Raw genomic sequence first — 20,133 nt, forward strand, 5'->3', positions numbered from 1 at the left:
ACTGAGAATGGTGGCTTCCAGCTTCATCCATGTCCCTGCAAGGGACATGAACTCATTCCTTTTTATGACTGCATAGTATTCCGTGGTACATATGTGCCACATTTTCTTTATCTAGTCTGTCATTGACGGGCATTTGGGTTGGTTCCAAGTCTTTGATATTGTAAATAGTGCTGCAATAACATAATGTGTGACGTGTCTTTATAGTAGAATGATTTATAATCTTTTGGGTATATAACCAGTAATGGGATTGCTGGGTCAAATGGTATTTCTGGTTCTAGATCCTTGAGGAATTGCCACACTGTCTTCCACAATGGTTGAACTAATTTACACTTCCACCAACAGTGATTTACATGACTTTTAATTGAGGTGGATGAATATTCAGATCTACTTCAAATGGGCTTCACTCGAAATATCATTGACTTGAAAATTTATCTGAAAGAGTCTCAAGACCTTGCAGAGTGCTTTTATATTCCAGTGTTGTATACAACAAAATTCTAGCAATATGAAAAACTTCAGACGGTTTCTTTTTTTCCTTTTTGGTAATTTATATCAGTATTTGTTTATTTCCAAAATTGGTATGATTTTAAATAAATGCGTTTAATTGATTTACAGGTCCCTCCTTGTGGTCCATTTCTGGGCACCATGGGCTCCACAGTGTGCACAGATGAACGAAGTTATGGCAGAGTTAGCTAAAGAACTCCCTCAAGTTTCATTTGTGAAGGTATTTATCTTTCCATGTCATGTCTTTTGTGAATTTAATTCTGATTTATGGGTTAGATTAGGGCTGTGTGCGGTAGCTCACGCCTGTAATCCCAGCACTTTGGGAGGCTGAGGCGGGCAGATCACCTGAGTTCAGGAGTTTGAGACCAGCCCGGCCAACATAATGAAACCCTGTCTCTACTAAAATACAAAAATTAGCTGGGCGTGGTGGCGGGTGCCTATAATCCTAGCTGTGCAGGAGGCTGAGGCAGGAGAATCTTTTGAACTCGGGAGGCAGAGGTTGCAGTGAGCCGAGATTGTGCCACTGCACTCCAGCCTGGGTGACAGAGCGAGACGCCGTCTCTAAATAAATAAATAAATAAATAAATAAATAATTAGATTTTATTAACTAATATAAAGATGGAGTGGTGTGGAATTCCAAATATCTATAATTGGTGTGGGATCTGTTATTTTTGCACATTATTCTTAAAAATCTTAAAATAATTTTGCTTTTTTTTATTATTATTATTTTTTATTTATTTATTTATTTTTTTTTGAGACGGAGTCTCATTCTGTCGCCCAGGCTGGAGTGCACTGGCACTATCTCGGCTCACTGCAACCTCTGCCTCCCCGGTTTAAGCGATTTTCCTGCCTCAGCCTCCCATGTAGCTGGGACTACAGGCACATGCCACCACACCCAGCTAATTTTTTGTATTTTTAGTAGAGACGAGGTTTCACTACCTTAGCCAGGATGGTCTTGGTCTCCTGACCTCGTGATCTGCCCGCCTTGGCCTCCCAAAGTACTGTGATTAGGCGTGAGCCACCGCGCCCGGCCAAATGTACACTTTTCCTTGATCATCCTCGGGTGTGGGGCATGACTACCAAATGTCAAGGTGGCTGTCGGCTGGAGTTTTGGAGAGCACAGGCAGACAAGTTAGTTCCCTGTGGGTAACTGTGGTTTTAAGGCATTTAAAATAGTAACACAGATTATGTCATTGAAAAGCTAGGTGTGCTGTGGAAAATAATTCAGGAAAGGGTATGTAAATGCTGCTAGGGACCAGGGAACAGGAAGTTGCTATCTTAGTTTAGATGAAGGCAGACTTACAGGAGAAGGTGAAAGTCTTTCTAACCTGTTCAGAATGCAGAGGAAGATGGAAGCCAGTCAGTCTCTTCCTTGCCTCTTTTGTTTTTCACTCTGGTTTTGTGTGCTCCTACATTCCTCCTGTCTCTCTTGAGTGGATGAGTGCTAGGAAAGCCGCAGTGTTGACTGTGGATTAACTCAATTGGTTTAGCACATTAAAGATATTATTCAGGGTTTAGTATTGGTTTAGGCAGTACTGGTTTAGGGCCAAAATATGTGTTGAGAGTCTTAGAAATGAATTATCAGGAGGGGAGGTGCACCTTGTATTCCAAAGCCTGAATCCTTAAGATTTAAAAATCAAATGAAAAACCAAAGTCTTATTTTTTAAAACAAGAATCTGTGAGTTCAGAGTACATGTTACCCAATATACTCATATATGGGGTTAAAAATAACATCAACTGTATTGGTCTGTGTGTCTCTTTTTATGTAAACTGAAAACACAGAATTCTGACAGGATAATTCATTCGTATAGTAGGTGATAAAATTTTCAGGAGGCTTCTGTATAAATAAGTTTGCTTTGAATAGGTATTATACTCAGATGGCTCAAAATTCCAAACAGTATAGAAAGGTGTCCGTTGAGAAGGCTCACCCCGTTCCTCCGTTGTCACCCTTGTGTCCCACCACATAAGTAACTGCTTGTATTAATTTTGTATGAATCCTTCTAGTGTTTCTTTATGCAAATAGGGCAGATGTGAATATAGTGATTAGCTTTTTAAAATTTAAGGACTTATTTAAAATTCCAATGAAATGTATAATGTAACTTTAGAGTGTAACCCTAAAATGTCCAATATAAATAATAGAAGGGGCATTAAAACTGCATGTTTGGTCAGTGATAAAAGATAATGATTACAAGTGAAATGAATGATTAAACATTTCAATCATAAGATTAATCAAGATGATGTAATTGTTCTAAGTCTGCTTTTATGTGTATCATGTTACTGGTTTAGGTAACACATTGTTCTTAGCTGCTGTCTGAATGATTTATTTAAAGTGACGATAGAATTACTTCTCACATTGGTACCAGACTTGGCAGTGAGATTTTAAGTTGTTCAAGTGCTTAAGTATCTCTGTGAGCCAAAGGTTGGAGGAGACCTCAGCGATTTTGGGTTGTGGGGGATACCTGAGCCTGACTGCACCTGCCACTCATGAGGATGATGACAGCGTAAGATTGGTCATTCTTCCAGGAGTCATCACTTTCCAGAAATTCACTCTATAACACAGTTTTTCTTTGATTAGCCATCATTAAGGGCAAAGGTACTTCGCATGGCATTTATAAGGCAGCTAATTAAAAGGCACTTGCCAGTCAATAGTAAGCAAAAGAGAAGCGGAATGAGAGATCATTGTTCTTTCCCAGTAAGAGAGGCATGCAGGCTGGGCGCCGTGGCTCACACCTGTAATCCCAACACCTCTTGAGGCTGAGGTGGGAGGATTGCTTGAGGCCAGGAATTCAAAACCAGCCTGATGCACATAGCAAAACCATCTCTACAAAAGAAAAACTAAAAAAGTTAGCTGTGCATGTTGGTGTGCACCTTGTAGTCCCAGTTACTTGGGAGGATAAGGCAGAGGATTCCTTGAGCCCAGGAGGTCTCAAGGCGGTCACACCACTGGGTGACATAGAGTGATACCATGTCTCAAAAAAAAAGGAATGTAGTTCATTTTAAAACAGCTTTCTTTTTGTTAATGAGAGTTTTTGGAAAATTCTAGAGTATGAACTAATGTTCTTCTGTTTCATCTTGTGTCTATTTGATTTCTTAGTCTTTTTTTTGGAGACAAGGTCTCACTCTTATTGCCCAGGCTGTAGTGCAGTGATCTTGGCTCACTGCATCCTCTACCTCCCAGGCTCAAACAATTTCCCTACCTTAGCCTCCCGAATAGCTGGGACTATAGGTGCGCACCCCCTGCCCAGCTAATTTTTGTATTTTTTATAGTGATACGGTTTCGCCATGTTGCTCAGGCTGGTCTTGAACTCATGGGCTCAAGCAGTCTTCCTACCTTGGCCTCCCAAAGTGCTTGGATTATAGATGTGAGCCACTTTGCCCTTCAGTCTTTTTTTTTTTTTTTTTAAATGATAAAATAGTTTGGCATTTTTGGCTTGTGAAGTAAAGGGATCAGTTCGTTTTTGTGACTGGGATTTATAAAATCATTTAAATAAGTGATCATAAACTAGATATTTTTAAACATTGTAAACTTTTCTGACTATCAACAATTTCTTATTTTGTAGGAGCTGGTAAAATAGAAGAGTTAGTCACCCATTTTTGGTCAGAGTAGTTAGTTTGTGCTCATTGGAATTGAATGCTGAAAGACAAGGTTTTCATATTTGTTGCATCTGAATCCCTCATTCTCTGTATTGATAATATGGTCATAAAGTGTATTTGGGGTGGGGCACAGTGGCTCACACCTGTAATCCCAGCACTTTGGGAGGTGTGAGTGGGAGGATTGTTCAAGGACAGGAGTTCGAGACCAGCCTGGGCAACATAGCGAGACTTCGTCTCTACAGAATAAAAATTTAAAAAACTAGTTGTGTACACCTGTTGCCCCAGCTGTTTGGGAGGCTGGGGTGGGAGGATTGCTTAAGTCTAGGAGTTAGAGGCTGCAGTGAGCTATGACGGTGCCACTACACTCCAGCTTGGGTGACAGAGTGAGACCTTGTCTCTTAAAAAAAAAATTAAAAAGTGCATCTGTACTCCTTTTGGGTGCTGTGTTTATAATGGGTGGTGTTCCATTTACCTGAGTCACTGCCATGTCTAGTGGGCTCTTCTGGGCTCCATCCTGAGGCTGTCACACCTCCAAGGGCACAGAGGAGATGATGTGGTATTTCTGTCACTAAAAGGAGTTCAAGACCAGCTTGAGTAACATGGTGAAACCCTGTCTCTACTAAAAATACAAAATTTAGCCAGGCATGATGGCGCACGCCTGTAATCCCAGCTACTTGGGAGGCCGAGGCAGGAGAATCACTTCAACCTAGGAGGTGGAGGTTGCAGTGACCCAAGATCGCGCTGCTGCACTCCAGCCTGCATGACAGAACAAGATTCCGTCTCAAAAACAAAACAAAACAAAACAAAACAAAACAAAAACAGAAAAAGTCTCAGAGAAACCTTGTGTTTATTCAGAATAAAATGAAATAGTTAAAATGCTTTAGTGCCTTTTATTTTCAAATTACATAGTCAGTATCTTCTCTCATACTGATCCTTGTGTCTTTACCTAAAATAGGAGTACACCTTTGTCATTTAATTAATTGTTTGATAGAATCTTCCAAAATATGGTATCTGGCAGAAGGGGGTGGGAGAGAGGAAGAATACCACAAGGCTTTGTTGGGTGCCTGTTGCTAGTTGTATTTGAGATCCAAATCAACTATTTTGTATGAAATCATAGCTATTTTTTCCTGTAGCTTTTTTTTTTTTTTTGTCTCTGAACTTAGTCTGTGCCATTGGTTGCTTGGATCAGGAAATGCCCTATATTTTTGTCTGTATTGTCATTTAATTCCCCTTTTCATTGCCTCCTTGACTAGATGGTGAGATACTTGAGATGGGGACCTTTACCTTATCAGGTTTTCATTAGTGGAAAAAAAAAAAAAAAAAAATAGGGCCGGGTGTGGTGGCTCACGTCTGTAATCCCAGCACTTTGGGAGGCCAAGGCGGGTGGATCACGAGGTTAGGAGATCGAGACCATCCTGGCTAACACGGTGAAACCCCATCTGTACTCAAAATACAAAAAAAATCAGCCAGGTGTGGTGGCACATGCCTCTATTCCCAGCTACTCGGGAGGCTGAGGCAGGAGAACTGCTTGAACCCAGGAGGCGGAGGTTGCAGTGAGTTGAGACCACACCACTGCATTCCAGCCTGGGTAACAGAGCAAGACTCCATCTCAAAAAAAAAAAAAAAGAAAAAAATGACTTTCCTTTGTTCGAATGGCTCCTGCTTTCCATGCAAGCCTCCCCGATCCCACTTCCAGCTTAGTACTCCCATCCTGCTAGGCCATAGTATACTCATTTTACCATATCATATGCTTCAGTGCAAACATTCTCAAAGTCAGACTTACCAGCTAGCTGGTTGGTGAGATTTTATACTATTGTATATCATTTGACATTAATTTTGTTTATATAGTAGCTGCTGTACTTGCATTTTATTTTCATTGTAATTTAAAATATACGATCAAGGGTATGGAGGAGTTATGTATTTAAAGGTATTTTTGCTTCTTAAAAAACAAGAATCTTTATAGTTTATTCTTATTTTGAAAGTGCGACTATCTTAAAGATACAGATTGCACTGTTGAATTTCTAAAGATCTGTATAATCATTATAAATGTAAATGTAGTTTATGTTTAATTTCTGAGTGTATAATTACTGTATGTAAACAGATAGTGTTGGGCAATCTTCTGAAAGGGTACCAACTAACTATATAACCAGGGGCACGCTAACTAGTGGAATTAAAATTTTTCAGTGTCAGAGAATGTTGGCCAATTTATTTGGCATCTTAAGAGAGCATATGTTGGATTTCATACTACAGGACAGAACTCTAAAAATGCTTCTCAGATAATTCTGGTAGAATTTTTTTTTTTTTTTTTTTTTTTGAGACTGAGTCTCACTGTGTTGCCCAGGCTGGAGTGCGATGGCGTGAACTCAGCTCAGTGCAACCTCTGCCTCCCGGGTTCAAGGAATTCTTCTGCCTCAGCCTCCTGAGTAGCTGGGATTACAGGTGTGTGCCACCACTCCCGGATAATTTTTATATTTTTAGTAGAGACGGGGTTTCACCATGTTGGCCAGGCTGGTTTCGAACTCCTGACCTTGTGATCCGCCCACCTCAGCCTCCCAAAGTGCTGGGATTACAGGCATGAGCCACCGCGCCCAGCTCTAGTAGAATTGTTAAATCTTAAAAAGACTGTAGGTTTTTATCTGTGCTATCTTGGTAATTAAAAAAACCCCAAATTAGCATGGTTTTATTAGCTGTTTCTGGGCTAAGTTTGGTGAGTCTTTAAAGAAGTTATCAAAACTTTTTTTTTTTTTTAATTATTATTATACTCTAAGTTCTAGGGTACATGTGTACAATGTGCAGGTTCGTTACATAGGTATACATGTGCCATGTTGATTTGCTGTACCCATCAACTCATCATTTACATTAGGTATTTCTCCTAACGCTATCCCTCCTTCAGCCCCCCATCCTCCAACAGGCCCCGGTGTGTGATGTTCCCCTCCCTGTGTCCATGTGTTCTCATTGTTCAGCTCCCACTTATGAGTGAGAACATGTGGTGTTTGGTTTTCTGTCCTTATGATTGTTTGCTGAAAATGATGGTTTCCAGCTTCATCCATGTCCCTGTAAAGGACATGAACTCATCCTTTTTTTGTGGCTGCATAGTATTCCATGGTGTATATGTGCCACATTTTCTTTATCCAGTCTATTATTGTTGGTTTAAAGTCTGTTTTATCAGAGACCAGGATTGCAATGCCTGCTTTTTTTGCTTTCCATTTGCTTGGTAGATCTTCCTCCATCCCTTTATTTTGAGCCTACGTTTGTCTTTGCACATGAGATGGGTCTCCTGAATACAGCACACCGATGGGTCTTGACTCTGTCCAATTTGCCAGGCTGTGTCTTTTAGTCTTTTAATTGGGGCATTTAGCCCACTTACATTTAAGGTTAATTTTGTTATATGTGAATTTTTTTTTTTTTTTTTGAGACGGAGTCTCACTCTGTTGCCCAGGCTGGAATGCAGTGATGCGATCGGCTCACTGCAACCTCTGCCTTCCAGGTTCAAGCGATTCTCCTGCCTCAGCCTCCTGAGTAGCTGGGATTACAGGTACGTGCCACCACGCCCAGCTAATTTTTGTATTTTTAGTAGAGACAGGGTTTCACCATGTTGGCCAGGCTGGTCTCGAACTCCTGACCTCAAATGATCCACCTGCCTCAGCCTCCCGAAGTGCTGGAATTACAAGCATGAGCCACCACGCCCAGCCTTTTACGTGTGAATTTGATTCTGTCATTATGATGCTAGCTGGTAATTTTGCCCGTTCGTTAATGCAGTTTCTTCATAGTGTTGATGGTCTTTTACCATTTGGCCTGTTTTTGCAGTGGCTGATACTGGCTGTTCCTTTCCATGTTTAGTGCTTCCTTCAGGAGCTCTTGTAAGGCAGGCCTGGTGGTGACAAAATCTCTCAGCATTTTCTTGTCTTTAAATGATTTTATTTCTCCTTCACTTATGAAGCTTAGTTTGGCTGGATATGAAATTCTGGGTTGAAAATTCTTTAAGAATGTTGAATATTGGCCCCCACTCTCTTCTGGCTTGTAGGGTTTCTGCCAAGAGATCTGCTGTTAGTCTGATGTCCTTCCCTTTGTAGGTAACCCAACCTTTCTCTCTGGCTGCCCTTAACATTTTTTCCTTAATTTCAACCTTGGTGAATCTGACAGTTATATGTCTTGGGGTTGCTCTTCTCGAGGAGTATATTTGTGGTGGTCTGTGTATTTCCTGAATTTGAATGTTGGCCTGCCTTGCTAGGTTGGGTAAGTTTTCCTGGATAATATCCTGAAGAGTGTTTCCTAACTTGGTTCCATTCTCCCTGTCACTTTCAGGTACACCAGTCAAACATAGATTTGGTCTTTTCACATAGTCTCATATTTCTTGGAGGCTTTGTTCGTTTCTTTTCACTCTTTTTTGCTCTAATCTTGTCTTCTCACTTTATTTCATTAATTTGATCTTCAATCACTGATATCCTTTCTTCCGCTTGATCGAATCGGCTATTGAAGCTTGTGTATGCTTCACGCAGTTCTCATACTGTGGTTTTCAGCTCCATCAGTTCCTTTAAGCTCTTCTCTACATTGATTATTCTAGTTAGCCACTTGTCTAACCTTTTTTCAAGGTTTTTAGCTTCCTTGCAATGGGTTAGAACATGCTCCTTTAGCTAGGAGAAGTTTGTTATTACCTACCTTCTGAATCCTACTTCTGTCAACTTGTCGGACTCATTCTCTGTCCAGTTTTTATTCCCTTGCTGGCAAGGAGTTGTGTTCCTTTGGAGGAGAAGAGACGTTCTGGTTTTTGGAATTTTCAGCCTTTCTGCTTTGGTTTCTCCCCATCTTTGTGGTTTTATCTACCTTTGGTCTTTGATGTTGGTGACCTTTGGATAGGGTTTCTGTGTGGATATCCTTTTTGTTGATGTTGATGCTATTCCTTTCTGTTTGTTAGTTTTCCTTCTAACAGGTCCCTCAGCTGCAGGTCTGTTGGAGTTTGCTGGAGGTCCACTCCAGACCCTGTTTGTCTGGGTATCACCAGCGGAGGCTGCAGAACAGCAAATATTGCTGCCTGATCCTTCCTCCGGAAGCTTTGTTCCAGTGGGGCACCTGTCTGTATGAGGTGCCTCCCTCTCACTGGGAGGTGTCTCCCAGTGAGGCTATACGGGGGTCAGGGACCCACTTGAGGAGGCAGTTTGTCTGTTATCGGATCTTGAACGCCATGCTGGGAGAACCACCTGCTCTCTTCAGAGCTGTCAGGCAGGGACGTTTAAGTCTGTAGAAGCCTTTTGTTCAGATATACCCTGCCCCCAGAGTGGAATCTAGAGAGGCAGCAGGCCTTGCTGAGCTGTGGTGGGCTCCACCCAGTTCGAGCTTCCCTGCCACTTTGTTTACACTGTGAGCATAGAACTGCCTACTCAAGCCTCAGCAATGGCCTACTCAACCTCAGCAATGGCGGACGCCCCTCCCCTAGCCAAGCTTCAGCGTCCTAGGTCAATCTCAGACTGCTGCATTGGCAGCGAGCAAGGCTCCATGGGTGTGGGACTCACAGAGCCAGGCACGGGAGGGAATCTGCTGGTCTGCCAGTTGCAAAGACCGTGGATAAAGCGCACTATTTGGGCAGAAGTGTACCATTCCTTCAGGTACAGTCACTCATGGCTTCCCTTGGCTAGGAAAGGGAAATCCCCCAACCCCTTGCGCTTCCTGGGTGAGGTGATGCTCTGCCCTGCTTTGGCTCGCCCTCCATGGGCTGCACCCACTATCCAACCAGTCCCAATAAGGTGAACCCTGTACCTCAATTGGAAATGGAGAAATCACTCATCTTCTGCATTGATTTTGCTGGGAGCTGCAGACTGGAGCTGTTCCTATTTGGCCATCTTGGAAGCGATCTCCGCCTAAGCTATCAAAACTGTTAATTTAAATTTCTGTTTTGAAATTTATATTTGGCTGTTTGACAAATATTTTGATTTTGAAATTCTATTTTTTTTTTTTTTTTAATATCACACATCACAGAGTAGAAGGAAGCCTCTTTTGGAGGTTTAACCAAATGTTCCTGAATAGCAGGTTTAAGTGTTCTCTCCTTACTCTTGCAGCTCAGTGCCATCATTGGCAAGTGGCCATCCCCATTCTTGGCTTAGGTATAGTGACCACCTTTGTTTAATATTCTGTCAAAATTTATCAAACACTAAATGCCACACAGTAGTCTAGGCACTGAGGATACAGAACATCACACTAAGGGTCACAGACAACAAATAGTAGACATACATGTTATCAAGGTAATTTTAGGTAGTAATAAGTTCTGCAAAAGAAAGAAATAGGCTATGAAAAATGGGAACTGGGATAGGTGGGATACTTTATTTAGATTGGGCTGGAAGGGTGTATCTAAGGAAGAGAGATCTTTTTTAAAGAGATAAGGTCTCGCTCTGTCACCCAGGCCAGGGTGCGGTGGCGTGATCATAGCTCGCTGCAACCTCAAACTTCCGAGCTCAAGCATTCCTCCCGCCTTGGCCTCCCAAAAGTGCTGGGATTACAGGTGTGAGCCACTGTGCCGGCAGGGATTACAGGTGTGAGCCACTGTGCCGGCAGGGATTACAGGTGTGAGCCACTGGGCCGGCAGGGATTACAGGTGTGAGCCACTGTGCCAGCAGGGATTACAGGTGTGAGCCACTGTGCCGGCAGGGATTACAGGTGTGAGCCACTGGGCCGGCAGGGATTACAGGTGTGAGCCACTGGGCCGGCAGGGATTACAGGTGTGAGCCACTGGGCCGGCAGGGATTACAGGTGTGAGCCACTGGGCCGGCAGGGCCATTTGAAAAATGGAAAGGAGCCAGCCATTGGGGGAGCGAGGAAGAGCTTTTAACCAAAGTGCAGAGTGTCAAAGCAGAAGGCTAGTGGGGCTGGAGGGTGGCGAGAGTGTGACATGAGGTTGGAGTGGCAGGCTGGGGTCAGTGACCTTGTGGGGAACGATAACATTCAGGTCTTATTCCAAGTGCAATAGCGATGACACAGTTCCATTCCTGTCATAAGTCAGTTACTCTGGCTGCTGGGTGGAGAATGGCTTGAAGGGGGAAGGGAGCAGAATAGAAGCAGGTACCCCAGTTAGGAGGCTCCTAGGCCACGTGAGAGATGAAATGATGTCATGGTCTGAGTGGGATTATATTTTGGAGGGGAGCCCAGAACACCTGTTGATGGAGTAGGTGTGAGAGTGAGAGGAATGGATTAATCAAGGTTGTCTCCTTTTTGATTTTAGGAACTGGATGGATTTTGTGAGATAGAGATGCCTTGTGGGAGGAGCAGGTTTAGTGAGAGGTGTTTGATAGAGCTTTGAGTGCAGATGTTGAGTGTATAGTCTGGAGGTGAGGGGAGAGGCCTGGGCTGGGAAGAAGTTGGGAGTTGTAATAGCAGCGTCGTTTAGAGCCATAGGATCGGATGAGCCCACTCCAGGAGAATGAGTGTGGATAGGCATAGAAGAGGACTCAGAACCAAGGCTGGCACATGCTGGTGTTCAGAGGCTGCCAGAGATGACAGAAGCAGACACTGAGTCTGAGCAGTTAGGGAGGGCAGAGGAAACATGGAGAGCCAAGTGGAAGGTGTTGCAGGAAGGCGGTTGTGGTCACTGTTACTGAAGGGTACTGAAGGGTCAGTGGAATGAGGACAGGGCAGCAGCCATGAAGTGGAGCATGGTGTAGGGAGGCGCTTGGCTCCAGAGACACACTGTCTGCTTACATCACTCAACAGGTTTGTAATTGTCCTAGTCAATTTGTGCTACTATAACGGAATACCTTAGACTGAGTAATTTTTAAGCAACAGATTTATTGCTCACAGTTCTAGAGGCTGGGAAATCCAAGATCAAAGCACCAGCAGATTCAGTGTCTGGCAAGGGCTTGCTCTCTGTTCCCAAGATGACACTTTGTTGCTGTGTCCTCACTAGGCAGCAGGAGAAGAAGGGCAAAAACGGACTAGCCAGCCTCAAACTCTTTTATAATGGCACTGTTCCCATCCATGAGGGCAGAGCCCTCTTGGCCTACTCACCTCCCGAAGGCCCCTCTTAATTGCTGTCACCTTTGATGTTAATTTCCAGCATATGAATTTAGGAGGGACATAGACATTCAAATCATGGCAGTGATCTAGGTCAAGTTATGGAACCTCTTTAAGTTCCAGTTTCTTCTGTAAAATGGATGTTAAAGACAGTACCTGTTATTGTGAGGATTAAGTGAGTCCATACGTGAAGCACGCTTAGAATAGCATCTGGCCCAGAATAAATTGTAGCTATTCGCCGTTACTATCACAGTGGCCTCTGATGACCCCTGCTCAATAAAAGTAGAATAGAGAGAGGATTCCCCATCTCTGGATTTACCTGATGCCCCTTGTGCTTTCTTTCCGTCTCCATAGACACATAGCAGGTGGGACTGGTCCCAAGGTTTGGATTCTTGGTATAGGAAGCAAGTGGTTCCCACTTGAGGCATTTTGCCTGGATTCTGTTTTGGAAATGTTCATGTTTGATTGGTCCTGAAGTCATGTATAAATCCTACTTTGACATGTAATCTTTCTTTTTGATTGTAGTAGTAGAAAAAATTAACCATAGGATAGTGAAAAAAGCACAGGTTTTATAGTCAAACAAACTTGGATTGTTTCTCAGCTCTGCCATTTATTGGCCATGTATCTTTAGGCAAGTTACCCAAGTTATCTCCTGTGTTAGTTAGGGTTCTCTAGAGAAACAGAACTAACTAATAGGATAGGTACAGATAGATGAGAGGGGATTTAGGAGGCTGAGAAGTCTCACCATCTGCCCTCCACATGCTAGAGAACTAGGGAAGCTGGTGGCGTAGCTCAGTCCAAGTCTGAAGGCCTGACAACCTGGGGGCTGCTGGTGCAAGTCCTGCAGTCTAACGGCTGGAGAATCTAGAGCTGTGATGTCCAAAGACAGGAGAAGGTGGATATCTCAGCTCCAGGAGGGAGGGATGGGGCAGGAGGGGTGGGGGATGGGGATGTGCGGAGGAGAGGGAGGGAGAGAGAGAAAGAGGGAGAAAGACAGGATTTGCTTTTTTGCTTTTCCTCTGCATTTTTTTTTCCTAGTTCTTTTCAGGCCTTCAACCTATTGGATGGTGCCCCCTCCCCCCTCACCCACATTGGGTGAGAATGGATCTTCCTTACTCAGTCTACTGATTCAAATGCCAGTCTCTTCCCAAAACACCCTCACAGCCATGCCCAGAAGTAATGTTTTAACAGCTGTCTGGGTATCTCTTAACCCAGTCAAGCTGAAACCTTAAACCAACCATTGTACCTCCTCTTTAACTACTTATTAAGTTGAAATGATAACATGCTAAAATTTTGCACCTTTCGAAATTGTCTGTAGGCTAGGCCGTTTTATGTTAAGGCCTTCTCATGGTTTATGGCACAGAGTAGGTCGCCCATGAATGATAGCTATTTCTGATAATCTTTGAGCTCTTCTGAATGCAGATCCTTTAAAAATATTTATATATTTATTTTCTATTTTCATTGTTAAAACTGTTACATTAAATCCAACAAAAATATTTCTAACGAATTTTAGTGCTGCAAGGGTTTTAGGACTTCAGATGCCCTTGATGTTCTGGAGAACTCTTTTGCCTTAAATGATATTCCTGTTCCCTTCTTCTTAAGATTTGTCTGTTACCATTGTCTCTGTGTTATGAGGATCTCTTCTTCTGGGAGCTGACTGAGTGGAGGCAGTTGTGGTAGTTCTCAGCCTTCAGCGGGAATTGTAAGAGGTCATTTGCTTCCCAGAAGAATTGTTACTCCACTGGAAACCAGCAGGAATATAAGAATGTAAGAAGAAATCAGATTTTTTTTTTTTTTGGAGACGGAGTTTTGCTTTGTCACCCAGGCTGGAGTGCAGTAGTGCGATCTTGGCTCACTGCAACCTCTGCCTTCCGGGTTCAAGCGATTCTCCCACCTCAGCATCCCGAGTAGCCAGGATTACAGGCACCTGCCATCATGCCTGGCTAAGAAATCAGATTTTAAAAGAAGATAGGAATTTGTTTTTATGAGTCAGGGTGCTGCCTGTTTTGTTCTGGTTTAAGATCACATTACCTTATTTCTACTTAGTATTGCCTTTTTTTGGATTTGTATTACTTTTTGGTTAGAATTCAGTAGTACTAAAGGAAGGGCCCTTTTGTGATCCTTGCTCAATGCCCAGTGCGTAGTGGGCACTCCATAGATGTTAGTTGAAAGACAGAAAATAATGAGCTGGAGGATGGTAGTGTAGGCATGCCCTAGTCATCAACTTTTCTGGTCATCTTTCATCTGAGTGTGCTGTTGTGTATGTGAAAGAAAATAACACAAACGTCTTTAAAACTTTTGAGAGTCTGTTCTAAATAGCTGTCTCGAATGCCTTATCTTTTTCTTTTTTCAGATTATTAGACTATTGTTGATTTTATAGAATTTTCATATAAGTACATTTTAAAAATGGAAATAATTATTAAAAATATTGTTGCAAAAGGGTTTTCTAAAAGAATAAAAATTAAGGTAGTAAAAGAGCACCCAAGAATGTAGGAGATAGAAGATAAAAGCCAAATACATAGGACTCTGCTTCCCACTTTCTCTGCAAGCTTTACTTGGGTAGATATAACCTGATTGGGTAAGGCTCTAAATAAAAATAGTATTTTAAGCCCAGTGGAAATCTTTTACTCTTGGAAAAATACAGTGTATATATTTTAAAAACTTTTAACAATATAATTTATCAATAAATTTTATTTCCTACAGGTATAATGTGAATACAGATTTTTATTGGTTTCAAAAGTTTATATTAAATTGACAGTCCTATGAGGGAAGGATATATCTTGGTATTTCTCAAAGTGTATCATTTATAAAGACCTACATAAATAGCTTACAGTAATTGTGCCCTAATTATTTAGAAATTGTTACTAAATATATTTTAAATTCATGCATCAGATATCATATCTTGTCTTGTTCAGGGGCCTCAAGGAAATTATCAAACACAATGCAGTCATCTTATTTAAAAGGTATTTACATTGTAAATAGACCGGAAGCAAGTAACCTAGCAAGATATCTGCCTAGTGTCCAGCAGCCTTGCAGGAGTTAAAAGCAAAATTTATCAGACATCAATAGTTTATTGAAGAAATAGTCCTTTTTGCTTCATAATTTGCAGAAGGCTGCAACTGTCAGTCATGATGTACTGCCTCTTGAAATTAGTCAATAGAGCAAACAGCAAGAATTGCTGTGGGCAGAAAATAAGCACTGTAATCATGACATAACTGGGGTCAGTGATTTATGGATTTCAATATAGTAGTAGCTGCATATGATTGAAAATTTACTAGGTCACTAGTGCACCAAAAATTTTATTCACAGCCTCCAGGCATCTTTTGAAATGTGCAACAAAATAAAAACCTCTGAACCTGTTTTGACACTGCAAACTCAGTGGATGACATGCCAGCCCAGTGAGTCTCATTTAAATGTAAATGTGTCATCAACTTTTGTACCATGCTCTTTAAAAATGCCAGCTACTTGAAGGGATAATGCATGTGAAACTGATTTACATATTAAAGTAGTGAAAAAGGATCTTGTAATAATCAAGTTTGAATTTTTTTATTTTAAAGTTGGAAGCTGAAGGTGTTCCTGAAGTATCTGAAAAATATGAAATTAGCTCTGTTCCCACTTTTCTGTTTTTCAAGGTAAGGATAAAGGTGGTACAAGAGATTATCCATTTGTAGGGTGCCATGGTGCTACCTATTTTGTTTCTTTACCCTCTCTCTAATCCCCAAATATTAGGTGTTTGGCTGTTTCTAGCCCTCCACCTTTCTTCTGATAGTCTCATTTTTGCACCGATGCTGAGAAAGAAGACCATGCCAGCTGCTTGCCAACATCTTAGAAAAGTGGCATGGACTGTGTAGGGCCAGCAGCCAGAATCAGAGCTTCTTGATCAAAATTCAGATATGTGGCTGTGGAACCCCAGTTGGTTAAATTGGTTGTTTAGAGCATGTGCCTGGACATAATGGAACCTCTGGCTGGTTCTGGTTTGATGAATGACTTTTAGGAAGCAGGCGCGCACCTGTGCTTCCAGGCACCCATGGGTGTCATCGTAGTTCCCCAAGTACCTCATTTATACTTAATAATAGTTTCATTCCAGCCAACGTGGGGGCAGTCTTTTTTGTATTATATTAGACTGACCTGATTTGACTTTGAGATGTTGCAGTGTTTTCTCAGTGTGTTTCCAAGAAAAGAAAAAAATTATTATGTATTTCTAAAATTCAGATGCAGTGCAGGCAACTGGCAGTGAGGGTTTCTTTTTTTACATCTCCGGTAATACTGTTGTCCCCTTTAACAATTTGCTATAACAGTGTCATTATTATGGAATGCTGCATGTATTCTAAATAACTTTTTAAACTTTAGAATTCTCAGAAAATCGACCGATTAGATGGTGCACATGCCCCAGAGTTGACCAAAAAAGTTCAGCGACATGCATCTAGTGGCTCCTTCCTACCCAGCGCTAATGAACATCTTAAAGAAGATCTCAACCTTCGCTTGAAGAAATTGACTCATGCTGCCCCCTGCATGCTGTTCATGAAAGGAACTCCTCAGGAACCACGCTGTGGTAAGAAGCTGCCTTTAAGATAATATAAACAAAATGGGTGCTTTCCCAGAATGGGGTATGGTTGAGATGGGCATCCTGTTTCCAAGCTATACCATACATCTTATACTTGTGTTCACATACTTTTAGAAAATCAAAAAGGTTATAATTCCCAATGACACTATATAAGAATTAGTTTGCATTATGGACTCAGCATGTTGGAACCAAAAGCGGTCTCAGAACTCATCTAATTCAGATTTTTGTTTTATACTTAAGTCCTCAGACTCAAAGATAGAGGTGACTTGCCCAAGGTCACCTGGCAAGCAGAGTTAGGATTAGGTTCCAACTACCATATTGCTGTCTCTTTTGCCTGTTTAGCTACTTTTGCTGTTAACAGTTATTTTTTTCTTTCTTGGCAGCCTCCTGTTTTTCACCTAGTTCAGATTCAGCAATTAAAAAATTTGCGGAATTTTTTAGTGTTTTTGTGTCCACCCTGTGTGCTTTTGCCTCCCCTCTGTCATCACTGTCTAATGATTCTCTTCCCGCATTGCTGTCATTTCCAGTTTATAGCTGCTAGTAATGGAAAGATTCTGAATTCTTGGCTTGTAGTCACTCTTATTTTCTGTACACATGGATGCTTATAATTTTGTCCTTAAGTAAGTTTTAGAGTTATTTGACCCCTCTGGTACTGGGTTTATGTTATTTTCTTTTTACTGTGCCTAGTACAACATTAGTATGCTGCATAATTGAGCATTTAATGCCATTTGATGATGCTGTTGAGACTCTAAGAGTATTTGTATCAACTACACAGGAGGGACTTTATTAAGATAGGGGCAGTAACATTGAGTATGCTCTTGATATGATTACAGCATGTCCAGAGTGACTTTATAAAGATAACCAAGCTTCCAGTGTGAATTTGATTCTAAATTCTTCCCTGTAGGGTTATTAAATTACGTATTAGGTTATGATAATGTCTAGTTTTAAAAATAAAGTTTCATGATGAATTCTTATTTTTTCGAGATGGAGTTTCACTCTTGTTGCCCAGGTTGGAGTGCAATGGCGCAATCTTGGTGTGTCTGAACCTCTGTCTCCTAGGAGTCAAGTGATTCTCCTGTCTCAGCTTCCCGAGTAGCTGGGATTGCAGGTGTCTACCACCATGCCCGGCTAATTTTTTTGTATTGTTAGTAGAGACGGGGTTTGTCCATGTTGGTCAGGCTGGTGTCGAACTCCTGACCTCAGGTGATACGCCTGCCTTGGCCTCCCAAAGTGCTGCTGGGATTATAGGCGTGAGCCACCTTGAATTCTGTCTTAAAAGTATCTCTTAGTTCTGCCTAAAAAATTTTCCTGCCAGTATTTATGTGTCAGATAATGCCTGCTATATATGTATTGCAAAGCTAACTTAGTCTGTACTAAATTAAAGGTAGCAACAGATAGTCTCTGTTGTGTTTGTTATTTTGTTTTTAATGGGGGTTGCAAATGGTTCGCATTCACCTTCTTCCATGAAACATGAAAATCATTTCTTGTACTTTATGTGGTAGACACTAAATGGGAACTTACCACTTCAGTTGAATGGATTGTATTCAGCACCTTCATTCAGATCTCAGGTACAGTAGAACTGGCTGTGAAATGTGGGTGAAGCACACCTACAGTGAAATCTCTACAGTATTCTCTCCTTTGGGGTTGAACAGCAGCAGTCTCAGTCTTTTCTGAATGATAAACCTAATGAAAAGGCAGGTGGCAACACTGAAGCTTGGGGAAGGAGTGCTCAGAGGAGAAGGATGTCCTGGGAAGTGTGCTGCACTGGATGTCATGCCAGGCGAGCCTCAGGCCCACGCCTGCGGCCTTAGCAACTTTGGGGACAAGTCAGGTACCCTCCTTGTGTCTTTAATTCCTTCTAGTGCTGTTGGGAACAAGATTGGCTGTTGGAGCCAATCTTGGAGGGCCTTTTCAGTGTAGATATTGTATGATTATTCAAGTCAATTAGAGAGAAACTTAGAAATTATAATTTTTCTGCTTACCTTTTACTTTATTAAACTGAATTTAGAATATACTGCTAGCATTTTTATATTTATATTAAACTTATTTAAATTATGTTTATTATAATGGAGTGACATTTGGAAGACTGTACAAATAATAGAATAAAAAAGAAGCTTTGAAATATTTCAGGGCTGGGCGTGGTGGCTCATGCCTGTAATCCCAGCACTTCGGGAGGCTGAGGTGGGCGGATCGCTTGAGGTCAGGAGTTCGAGACCAGCCCGGCCAACATGGCGAAACCTCGTCTCTACTAAAAATACAAAAATTAGCCGGGCATGGTGGCGCCCTGTAATTCCAGCCACTTGGGAGACTGAGGCAGGAGAATTGCTTGAACCTGGGAGGCAGAGGTTGCAGTGAGCCGAGATCGAGCCACTGCACTCCAGTCTGGGTGACAGAGTGAAACTCCATCTCAAAACAAAACAAAACAAAACACATTTCAGAGCCATCTGAAAACATAGTATTATAGATATTTAATTAATAAAAGACAATAAATATTTTGAGATACATATGATTGAACGGTTACAGTTTCTTTTAAAGTACTTCTATATAATTTTTATAACTACATTTTCAATGGGTTTTTCTGTTTCCTGATATTTTCTGTTACATGTCTTTCTGTCATATATAGTAAATAGATCATTTAAGAATGTTGCTGTTCTTTAATAAAATACTTAGGATTAATTGGAAAATATTTTTAAACTGTTTTCTTACGGGAACGTAAGTCACCTTGACCCTCTACTGTTCCTTTCTGAGCCTGCTTAGTGGAGCATTGTTTTTGCTCTTCTGCTGGCATTTTAGAGAAGGATGTAGGCAAAGCTCCCTTTATAAAAGCACTGGCCATCTCATCTTGTGAACACGCACGTGGCTGCTCTTTCCTTATTTTGCTCCAAATTAGCTTTGAAAGCGCTACCTCTGCTAATACCACTGGACTCCCACTGTGGAGTATAACGATGTTTGTTTTTTGATTAGTTTGTCCCCACCTTGCTTTCTGCTAATCAGAAAAACATGAATGAATAACATTTAAATTTTATATCTAGAAAACCTTGAAAGCCACTTTTAGGGTCTCTCCTGGAGCCCCACTGGACTCAGCCCAGTCCCTGCACAGGTCATGTCTCCATCTTCTTATCCTTCACGTGGGCTCTACCTGCAGAATTGTATGGTGTGTTATGAGCCTGGCATGTAGATAGGGTCTCAGTTGAAAAGAATTGGATTGTCCTTACTCTTCTCCTCATGAAGACAGGAAAATGCTTGTTTTAGGAAGAGTTTCCAGAAGCACTGAGGTACATGTCATCTTAAACAGAATCTTAAAACCTTGAGCAGGTTAATTATTTGGGAATTCTTGTAACTATTTCAGTTAACAAAGCTTTTAGCAAAGCAAAAGGTATTTGAGGCATAGTCAGATATTACTCCTGCAGTGAGAGTCATCCAGCTGGGCTCTTACTTTTAAATCAGCCACAGAATCAGGTTTCAGAGATGTTTTT

General features: G+C 41.6%; 1 protein-coding gene across 2 annotated transcripts in view; it reads left to right on the top strand.

The window, feature by feature from the left end:
* Positions 1-20,133, top strand: part of GLRX3 (glutaredoxin 3) — a 43,050-nt gene that overhangs the window by 8,107 nt on the left and 14,810 nt on the right. For both annotated transcript variants that reach the window (XM_002821285.6, XM_054523069.2), the window contains exons 2-4: positions 613-721; positions 15,651-15,725; positions 16,444-16,645. In XM_002821285.6, coding sequence (XP_002821331.2) covers positions 613-721; positions 15,651-15,725; positions 16,444-16,645 — 386 coding nt within the window. The remainder of the gene's footprint in view (positions 1-612; positions 722-15,650; positions 15,726-16,443; positions 16,646-20,133) is intronic.

The sequence above is a fragment of the Pongo abelii genome, chromosome 8, assembly GCF_028885655.2.
Source record: "Pongo abelii isolate AG06213 chromosome 8, NHGRI_mPonAbe1-v2.0_pri, whole genome shotgun sequence".
NCBI classification, from domain to species: domain Eukaryota; kingdom Metazoa; phylum Chordata; class Mammalia; order Primates; family Hominidae; genus Pongo; species Pongo abelii.